We start from the raw sequence: 11,223 nt of genomic DNA, 5'->3' as shown, positions 1-11,223 counted from the left end.
TGTACGTGGGGCAGCGGAGTGGCTGCAGAGTGTGCGGGAGCACACGGGGCAGCAGGGTGGCTGCCGAGTGTGCGGGGCACGCGGAGCAGCAGGGTGGTTGCAGAGTGTGCGGGGCACACGGGCAGCGGTGTGGCTGCGGCGAGAGAGCGGAGGACTCGAACGGCGTGCGGAGGGCACGCGACGGAAGAGGTGCGGTTCCGACCGGGGACATCGCGGGGTGCGAGACAAGAACCCAATAAAGGACAGACGGAGACCAACATCGCCTAAGAGTCCTTTATTACACAATTAAAGATGTAGGAATTTCCCAAAAGTCAATCCAGCTGTAAAATGTTAAGAGAATATTTACTTTTCCAGGAAGACCTCAATGGGCCTCGGTACTTTTTTATAAGTATTCTGCAAGCGACATTGCTCAATCCTCTTTAAGAGTGTATTGCTTAAAAGTTGGAGTACGTAGAGAAAACTCACCATGGCATACGTGGCAATAACACTCAAAAGTCCATCCAGATGGGTTCACAAACCCACTTGCTGTAGTGCTACCTCCTGACCACCTGGCAGTCCGTCAAGATTGGCAGTCTCACAACCCAGACCATTTAGGGCAGGGGTGGGGGACCTTTTGCTTAAGCAGGGCCGAGTAGGACTTTCAAACACTGGTGAAGGGGGGGTGGTGGCACCACACTTTGACACTCACACACCTCACTTGGTCACTTCTGTAGCTGCAAGAAGCTTGTACAGTAACAGAACGAAGCACGCAAAAATGATAAACAAGGTGTTGTCAGGTCAAACATATTCCCTTTCTCGTACCCAATTCGTGCGGCTAGGATACCCGCAGTGATGGATACTGTTTTGGGGCCGTTTCTGAGTGGTCGTCCTTGTGTGCCAGCAGGTCGTGTCAGGTCTGCGAACCGTGGACTCCCCACATCTGCTTTACAGAATCTTCAGCAATACAGGCCACTCTCGGAGAGGACCTCACTCGGATTCCATCTCTCAGTTCAGGTGGCTACGTGGCACTTGCTCAATACTGGGGGAAGTCGGGGTCGACGGTGGCGGCCCAGGCAGCGAGGCCCCCAGCCACATCCCGCACGCTCACGGCCTCGCCGGCGTCCGGCAGCGCCCGCCGCAGCAGGGTCACGGCCACCTGGGAGTCATTGCCCTGCTTGCAGATTGTGAACACTGCACACGGGACAGCGGCGGACGGCAAGAGAGCATCAGTGGCGTGCTCGCCCGTTACAGGGCACTGTACCGCGAGTGAGTTTGTGGCGAGAGGATCAGCAGCATACTCACCCGCCAAGTGGCGCCGTTAATAAATGAACTCCTGAAGTTGAACCTGCCTCTCAAAAACAATGGCGTGCGCTGAAGCGAATAGCCTGCATCAGGATGCAGCCACCACCTATTCCAATGTAAAAATCTGAGAAAGCCCAGCGGCGGCATGCGACTGTGGAAATCCTGATCAGACCACGGGCCACGCCGTGAACTATTGTGAACCTCGGAAATTCAGCGGATGCATTGAAGACATCCATTCAGCTGCCCACCCATGAGGCTGTGCTTCGGCAATCAGCCCTGGACATGGCCTTAGGGGTTAGTAGACAAAAGTAAAATGCAATAAAGGGTCTGTAAGAATAGCGCACAGTGTAGCTGCTATCACCAATTCCAGGGCTTAACTTCTCACTGAATATTTTCAGACTCACTGGTCGATTGGAGTAGGCACGAGCCTCATGACCACAGCCAGAGTGAGATGTATACTGGGCGTCATGTGCCCGGTCCAGACATTGTATACCATGGACCACATAATAACGCCAATGCTTGCTTCTATCATTCAATGGCAGCATGTCAGATATTCCCCAGGCTACTCCTGAAGCCATCCACTGGCTCACTTGCCCACCTGAAATTAACATATACATGTGCTGATTAACTCTTCTGATGCCCTCTAGTGTTAAATCCTAAGGCTCACAGTCTAAGAAGCCATTGCTAGGGTTCTTGTTTCAGTTGTGTTCGTTCGTATTTTTTCTATATAATCACTGAACACATCTATACATGTCCTCATTGAAGCTCCAAGGAAATGTATTTAGACATAAGCACATGTCAAAATTGTGTCATAGCAAATATAAAATTTGAAAATTACCTGCAGAGACATTCTGAAAAAATACGATAACTGGTCTTACCTACCAAAACAACGCATTCAAATATATTTACTTATTGTTTAATAATAAATCAATTACATAATTGATATGTATTGTACGTAAGAATGTGTAGACATCAAATGAATGCAGAATGGAAGAGCAGCATTTCTCAAATGGCAAGAGGGGGGGAAGGTCCTTTGTCATTAAAGGGAATGGAATTTGTCTAAACACCAAATAAAAACATTTAAGTAGAGTGTCAAACTCACTCGCATTCAGTCGTCCGAACTATAAGGGCTACGACATTTGCAGTGCAAAAACTCCCCGAGTGCAGCACCGTCACGGACGACCCACTCCACCGACTGCAGTCTGGGTGGTGTCAAGCTCTGCTCCCCCCCAGTGGAATCACACCTGGTAACTCGGTATCACTCCCTCCGCCGGTTGCCTTCCTCCTCTCCTCCCAAATCCTCTCCAGCAGCAGCTCCATTCCCTGTCCAGGCGATCTGGCCTCCGGCGACGACTGTCGTCCTCCAAACCCTAGCCCGTCGGCGCTGGCCACCACCTCGCCAAGCCCCGCATCGTCATCAAACTCCACCGGCGTCTTGAGTTCTTGGCCGGGCCCGGCCACTTTCGCCGGCCATGCCGCGTTCCAACGCTCCAGCCTGCTCAGAGGGATATCTGTGGATCGCAAGTTAAAGGCCTTTCTCCTCCTCGTGTAGTTTAGTGCAATAAGTAGGTACGCAGTGTTGCTTAAAGATCACTACGGAAGAGCGTGTGCGGTAAAAGGACCCAAGGCTGCGTGGCAGTACAGGATACTCAGGGAGTGCGGCAGATGGCAAATGTCCACCTCCACGGTGGGGCGCACGTCCAGTAGCACATGCGGCACCTCCTCGTCCAGCAGCGCCTTGTACTCCTACGCACAACCACATCACGCCACAACAACCCCACAACACAACTCCACACCATGACACAACCAAGCATTGCGCAGCCACGTCGTTCTGCAACCAGACTACGCATGCCACGAACACAACGCCAAGCAACAACCACGTCACATCACAACCACGCCAATTGACCTCCATGTTCACATGAACACAAAAATCAGACGTGAAATGAAACACTCTTGCACAATGGCCCGGTGACCCCAATGTCGTTACACCGGACTTTCTTTCACCCAAATCATTAAGAATCAGCCCTTGGCAGGTAACGTTCCAAGCACGAATATGTTGGTGAATTTCCAAGATTGTGGTTAATGATTCGATGTTATATGTTTGTTGTCTAGTCAGTTCAGTTTTCTTTCCTCACCATTAGCACAAATTACATTGGCACATACTTTACATGAAACGTAAACAATACATTCTGACGTGCACAAATCGATGTTAAGCAAAGGATCGTAGATGCATCCTGACATGCCTAATTAACCGTGAGCCGCACTCACCTCCACCGTTACTCTCTCCTCTTTCTTCAGCAGCATCAATCTTCGGCACTGCAAACACACAAAAAACACAGTCCTGGCAGTTAAAAATATGTATGGCAGAGGTGTACAGGTAGCTCAAGTACTGACGTGGCACAAGTGAGATCCTGAGTTAAAATCCAGGCAGACACCCATAAAATAAACCAGATTCTCAACTATTAGATAATGTTCTCAGGCCCAGCCAACAATGACTGGCACAGCCTGGGATAATGCATGCAGGATCGAATCACTGACAACGAGCCACGCGTACAGCCAGGGAAGAACCGAGGTGCCTAACATCACCTTGTCGGTGGCGGCGGCGCCGCACCAGGCCTCGTAGTCAGGCAGGCTGGAGGCAGTGACAGACGGCACTTCCCCACACGTGGCACATCCCACGCGCCGTCCTCGCAATGACACAGAGCGCATCCGCCCCTCCAGCCCATCCAATACTAGCAACCGCCCCGAGTAGCTGGCTGCAACGGTGGTAAATGATGGCGGCGGCAATGGTGGTGGTTGCAGTGGCAGTGATGGTGGTGACAGTGAAAGTGTACGTGGTAGTGGTGGTGATAAGTGGTGTTAGCAGGGGTGGTGATGGTTGGTGATTATTATGATGATGGCGTAGGTGGCAGTGGTATTGAAGGCGGTAGTGATCGTAGCAGTAGTGCGGCAGTTGTGAAATGCAGCTCAGGAAAAGTGACTCAAACAATTTGTCACAAATGTATGCTGTGGACACGGGTAGTTATATGCCACACACACACGCACACACGAGTACCGACATACGACATACACACACAGACAAGGTGAGGATACAGCCCATGCTGGCAGCAACCTTCAGCACTTCCAGCGCCTGCAGGCTCCCCATGATTCCAGGCACTGCAACAAGTAAACAGAGCAGCTGCACTCACACCGGGAGACTGGTGGAGAGAGGAAGATACAAATTCACCAGTGGTCTCAAGAGACATGGATGCGCGTATCCAGCTGCAGGTTTCCAAGCCTCCGTACCCACTCCTAGCACACCCCCGTCTGCGCAGTTGGTGACCGTTTCGGGCGGTGGTGGAGTCGGGTAGAGGCACCGGTAGCAAGGGCCGCCCTCATGATTGTACACGGTCAGCTGAAACGCACACACAAACGCGCACGCACGCACCAACACACACAAACGTCATCTGTACATTCAAAGATCTGTCATGTAGCTTGTAACAAACTGTTGGGGCAAGGATTGTTAAGCACGCACATATTAAGGCCAACATGGCACACGAGAAGCAAAAACCAGTTCAGTTATCACTCACCACGGATGTTAGGCACAGCGGAAATCGAACTCAGGTCTCTGGGTTCACAGCACAGTATGCCAACTACCGCACATTCGCTCTACCTGCTCTATACACAAGTTATGCATGAATCGTACTGTCAAACCATAGAGTGATTTCAAACCCAACGGCACAGCTATCAACCGAGAACACGGCTGGCGTTGGGACTGCGCGTCACCGCCGCAAGGTCACGCATGCATCACCTGTCCCTCCATGCGCAGCGCGCTTGCCGACACGAGCGGCTTCCCCGCGAGGACGCACACGTCGCTGACGAGGTATCGCGTGGCCACGTTGTCCGAGCAGTCGGCCACCACATCATACCTGTCCGGTGATGTAAGGAACCGGTGTCGCGTTCTTATTAACCCACACCCTTGCGCTCATTCAAATAGTTGGAATGCAATGATTCGTGGATTAGAATTTATTTCACCCTCACATATGTATTGCATCGTGTGTGAGAAATGGTTAATTATCGTGGAAATTATATTCGAATGTTATATTCTGTGAATAATGATGTATGGATGACATTAAAACAATACAAACAGTACAACAAAATGGGACAAAAATAAACAATCTTGCAATGAACCACAACCCTGAATCATTCAGTGGTGAATCGTTAATTGCCAATCACACTGTATTTATCAAAGCACACGCTTTCATATGTGTATGTGTTGTTTCGTCCCTATGTAAGTCATTCTGAATGCGAGTCCATGTGACCCTGTGCACGGATTTTCATGCATGTGCCAAAGATAACGGCACAGGGATAATGAGTGGTTAGGTGGCTCAGATGAATAATGCCAAGCACAAGCCAGTACTTTTGAGAAGGTGGCTCTAAATCCAAGTTTCATCCATCCATGATTAAACCTGGTTATAAAGATATTGACTCTACAAAATAATATTATATTAAATTTGGTTAATCACATAAATTGAAGTATTCCGGCTCTGAAAATGTAACATAAATATTTTACCGATGCACAATGAATCCTCTTTGAAGTGCTTATAAAAGGTGCGACACCAAGTGTAAATAAGAGGCTACTGAAATGGCTTCAATAGGTCAGTCGGTTAATGTTAGCTAAGGCCCATTGCGCTAAAAAGCTCTTTTTCAATGGCTACGCGGCCTCCCAAAAGTATTTCTGCGTCATCACCGTTTGGGGACACTAGCTGATACCGTGTAGTCCTTGCTGCAAGATATCTGAATGGAAATGTCTTCGTCTCCTGAAATACCATGGATAACTTCACAAAAATATAACCGGGAGCAAAAGAAAAATCTACATTTTCACAAAGGATACTGTCGTACGAGTTGCAGAGCGTTTTTTGGAGACAGGAGCAGGTGGTATGGCACAACCTCCACAGTCGAGTTCAGTCTGATTTTGGAGACAAACCACAAGCAGTAAATCACTGGTGCAAGCACAACATATGCACAACGCAGCACTAGGACTGGTCAAAAACAGACACCGCAACCTTGCATTTCTATAACGTTTCCTGCCTTCCCGGCAACTGTTGTATTTATGCCCCTTTTTCCAAATTTATATTAAGAATAATACGGCCAATAATTTTTTTATAACATAACATAACACACTAAGAGATAATCAATAAATGTTTAAGCAAGAATAATTGTTTTATCCCGATTGATACGACTCTGGGCAGCGAAGCTAAGCCTAATTGTCATAACTGCCCACATTAACATAAGCGTAAGCATTATCATAAATATGAGCATCTCCATAATTAGCATAATTTATGCACACACTCACATACATTTGCATAATTTGCGCAATTAATGCATTTTCCCAATATTCTTTTTTTTTTTTTAATTTTTTATCAAAATTTCATAACCCGACATATACAACACAACCCCCCGACGTCTCCGCGGCCCCACTCACTGTGCAACGGCGCAGGCAGCAGAGGCGGCTTTCTCCGCCCCTACACGCTGCTCCGTGTGCAGCACCTGCCGGTGCAGGTTGCTCAGCTCCACCGAGTCGTGGTCAACCAGGCCCAGACGGCCTGCGAACACAAAGGTGAATATTACATCTCATGTAACCTATACAGACTGTAGGTGCAGTGCTGTATATTAGTGCCCATGTGATGTAAAGAAATGCTCACTTGCAGTGCCAAGCAACATCGTGCTACCACTGGGGGTCCCTTTCAAATGTTTGAGGTGAAATTTTAAGGAAGGTGCTTTCAGTTTCTGAGGTCTTTAAGCAACATTTCAATGAAAATATGATGATCATATTATGTATTTTTCTGGCTGCTTGGAGTGCAGGCAGGCAAGTGTGCGGTAGTGACATCACTGCATACATCCGCGAGATGATGTTGCCCACATCCCCACAGTGTTGAGCCGGGTTTGTGCGTCGCGCTGACGTCATACCTCCCCCCCACCCACCCAAATTCCAGAGGTGTGGACTCGAGTCATGTGACTTGGACTCGAGTCAGACTCGAGTCATGAATTTGATGACTTGCGACTCGACTTGGACTTGCATAACAATGACTTTGTCCCACCTATGAGATGTGGACTCGAGTCATGTGACTTGGACTCGAGTCAGACTCGAGTCATGAATTTGATGACTTGCGACTCGACTTGGACTTGCATAACAATGACTTTGTCCCACCTCTGCCAAATTCACAGGCAGTGAGAGAATAACAGCAGCGAATCTTACCAATGCCGGCAGCGGCGAGGTATTGAGCAACGGGACAGCCGAGGCCACCACAGCCCACGACCAGCACTGATGTATTCGAAATCTTCAGCTGCCCTAGACGTCACGTAACACACACGCACAGGGACAAAGAATCCCCCAATTTCGAGTTATTTTGACAATTTGAGCAAATGCTTTGAGCGTGCACTATAAATTGGCCAAAGGGACACGTGGAGTGATCACAGTGTCGCGGAAAGGCCCGTACCCTTAACCCCGAGCTCAGGCAGCACTAGCTGCCGACTGTAGCGGCCAATGTCGGCCCTGCTCAGTTTGCGTTTCTCCGGCAGCGGTGGCAACGGCCGCACGTCCCTCAGGGCCGCCAGAGCTGGCGCGCCGCTCGGCTTCTGGAACACACGCAGCCAGGGGTGACAAAAGCACACGTGTCAAACTGTCCATCACACAACCACACAAAGACACACAAACATGCACAGTTGCATAGTTGGTACACTGAAGATTTTTTTAAATCCTTTCCCCAAGTACTTATTTCCAAACTAATTATACTGCTTAATTAAATTTTTGGGGGGAAAAATATGGACGCACATTTTTGCTTTGAAAATCAGTATCCAGTAATAGGGTTTAAAAATTGGCAACCCTCTGCGTACATCGGTAGCGTTGGCAAGTATGCACATGTATTGTATATTAATAATTCATGCAAGTGGTTCGCACATTGCAGTATGAACCCAGGAAAATAAGTTATATTCCCGCTCATGGCCAACACCAGTGAAGATTATCTGAGCTGGTCCTGCACCTCCCCTCGGTCGACTCAGCCTCAAATGAGTACCTAGTGTGGTGTGTAAACATGACCATTGGGGAGACAAAGGCGCTCAAGTGTGGTGCTGGCCACCCACCCCCTCGTGCGCTGTGTCACCTTCACAGGTGCTCGCTAATAGCACGTGCTCCAAAAGCTGTTTAGGCAATACGGGGGATCTTTGTTGTTTATAGATGTGAAAGCATTGTAGAGTCCACCGGTAGATGTTGCACTGCCCTCTGCTGCCCACAGGAGCACCAGAAACAACCCACGAATAATGCAAGGATGACAAAAACTGTGCGTCTGAGATGGTTCACAAACCCTCTTGCCGTACCGCCATCTACTGGCAACCTGGTTACTATCCAAGAAGGGATACACGGAGCGTTTCCAGAGTTGCTGATCTACAGGTGAGCAAAGTTGAAGTATTTAAAGTAGTTGTTGTCAAAGCACTTTATCAATTATTTTACCGTAATTACTACGTGCATTTACTCACGAGAGAAACAACCAATATTAAGGTCAGCTGGTGTATATGGAGGGGGTAGAATTACAAATTGGCATTTTAAGAAATCTTTGCGTCAAAGCGCTGATAATTGATCGCTGTGGAACCGAAGTTGGAACCCGTGTTGAAAGCTCCCGTGATTTAAAGTGGGTTCTCGTGTGTAGCGAGATGATGGTCTCAACCCGGTCACCAACAGCTGCTAAAAAGTCCACGTTTCCTACAACGGGAGCGAGTCTGCCGGTCGGACTACCACGAGTGACTTCCCTACAAAGTGGTGCCCTATTTTATCGACCCTGGCAGGATTAGTGGCCGAATCAATCCCCCAAGCGGGCTTTGAACTCGCAACTGACAGTGGAAATTCCACATTACTCTGGCAGGGACGAGTCCATGACCAGAACCCCGCTAATTTGCCATGTTTAGATGTCACACAATATAAATAGACGGATCCCATCAACATCAAAACACTAGTTGAACGTCAACACTCTCACATGACGTGTGCTATGAAGAAGATCCATCTCCAGAAACGTAAACATTTATGCACACTGAATATTAATGCAGTGTCAGTGACAAGTGTTTTTAGTTTGTAATCTGACACATGGAGCTATCGCTTTACACAAAACAATCAATCACCCCGTTGAGAAGTACGTAAGAGGGGGGGGGGGGTCATCATTAGCAACCCGTGGAGGTGGTCTATGAATGGATCGCGTTCTTGCAGCGCATCATATCAAGACGCGAACGTAATCACGAACGCGGCCACCGCTCCCCCTGGGGGGGGGGGCTCCACCCCAGGCCCTCTGTGGATCAGAGCGGGCTGGATGGGTGGGTTGTTTGGCTACCCAGAGGGCATCGACTCACCACCACCAGCATCTCCCGCTTCTCGCCGGCACCTCCCGGAGCGTTGGAGTCCATGGGTAACCCTCCCAACTACGCCCCAGTCGCAGCAGCCAAAGCAAGCAACGCTGCACGTGTGATGTGTGGTGGTTGCCACTGCCACGGCGGAGCGAGTCCAAGCTCGCGGCCATCTTACTCAGGGACGCCCCGCGCGTTCTTCTCGGTGGCAGTGGAGGTGGATGGGGGTGATGCGCTCGTGACGCCATCGAGACGCGCCGCGTCGTCCCCGCTGGACGCTGTTGTTGAACTTGGCGAGTTTCCCTACGTAAGATGGCGGATTGACATTCACCCCTCCCTCTCCACACCCCCTTCTCCGCCCCGCCCCCTCCGCCCCGCCCCTCCCTTTCTCGGACCTTCGCACCTGATTGGCTCACACGTCACAATGGGTTATTCTATGGGAACCTCATTTGCCAGTAAAAATATGATAATTGGTTCTTTACCCTTCTATCTCTGGCAACAAAACTGACACCTTTTTACAAGGAGTCATGTTTGCATAGACCGCAATACCTGCAGTCATAATACAAACAAAAGAACATAACTCTGATAATGTGCACTGTCCTTAAAGTTGATTGATCCACACCCGAGACAGCTTTCCTTAGAGCCTAGTCTCATATGGGTTGGACCAGATGACGTGCGCCTTTTGGCGTCATCTGGTCCAACCCATATGAGACTAGGCTCTAAGGAAAGCTGTCTCGGGTGTGGATCAATCAACTTTAAGGACAGTGCACATTATCAGAGTTATGTTCTTTTGTTTGTATTATGACTGCAGGTATTGCGGTCTATGCAAACATGACTCCTTGTAAAAAGGTGTCAGTTTTGTTGCCAGATAGAAGGGTAAAGAACCAATTATCATGGGTTATTCATTTGGTGATCAACATAAATTGTGCACGCACGTGCGTGCGCGTGACATCCTGCACTTTTTGGGTGCAAGAAATCGCGGTACCTGTTAGGGGCCATTCATTTAGGACGTAACGCAAAAATCTGTCAAAATTTGACCCCTCTCCCTGTACGCACGCGTACTTTTTACACCTCCCCCGAATCCTACAGAACGGCCGATATTTAATCCACGCAGAAACGATCAAGGATTAATAATAATACAGTATTAACGTGTTTAAGCAAACAGATAGTCCACCGCCGGCTGCATTAAAGAATGAAGTTGCGTACTTTGAAAAAGTTTGTCTCGTGTCCGCTAGGTGCAAACGCCGACTGAAGCCAGTCGAACAGGTGACGCATTACAGGGATTTCGTCAACAGGCGCAGTGTCAGGCTGAAGCACAGCTGCGTGATAGCTGCAGTCTGCTGGGCTGCCGTCTCAAGATCCACAGCGTCGCTGGCGTCGTCATCATCATCCATTTTCGTGACAAATCATACTAATTGGCCGTGGCGGGTTTAATGACACATTTATATTTGGATAATATTTCTCGCGAAAGCCTACTATGTGTTAATCGACATACTTTACGGCGTGTTGATGATGCTGTGGTTATTGCGCCATAAGTGATTGGTGAATTACCACCCCACGCATTAACACGTA

At 49.0% G+C, this 11,223-nt stretch overlaps 1 protein-coding gene across 1 annotated transcript; it reads right to left on the bottom strand.

The window, feature by feature from the left end:
- Nucleotides 1–292: 292 nt before the first annotated feature.
- Nucleotides 293–9,838, bottom strand: MOCS3 (molybdenum cofactor synthesis 3). Its single transcript, XM_078858283.1, has 13 exons — nt 9,658–9,838; nt 7,761–7,899; nt 7,520–7,612; nt 6,746–6,866; nt 6,155–6,229; nt 5,072–5,189; nt 4,567–4,675; nt 4,375–4,437; nt 3,868–4,037; nt 3,550–3,597; nt 2,931–3,027; nt 2,526–2,792; nt 293–1,170 (listed from the first exon to the last, which is right to left on the bottom strand). Exons 1-13 carry the CDS (start codon nt 9,709–9,711, stop codon nt 1,013–1,015), a joined length of 1,512 nt encoding a protein of 503 aa, XP_078714409.1. The 5' UTR covers nt 9,712–9,838; the 3' UTR covers nt 293–1,012.
- Nucleotides 9,839–11,223: the final 1,385 nt, after the last annotated feature.

The sequence above is a fragment of the Lampetra fluviatilis genome, chromosome 7, assembly GCF_964198595.1.
Source record: "Lampetra fluviatilis chromosome 7, kcLamFluv1.1, whole genome shotgun sequence".
NCBI lineage: Eukaryota > Metazoa > Chordata > Hyperoartia > Petromyzontiformes > Petromyzontidae > Lampetra > Lampetra fluviatilis.
The sequence above is the reverse complement of the archived record's forward strand: the minus strand, read 5'-3'. Positions and strand labels throughout refer to the sequence as shown.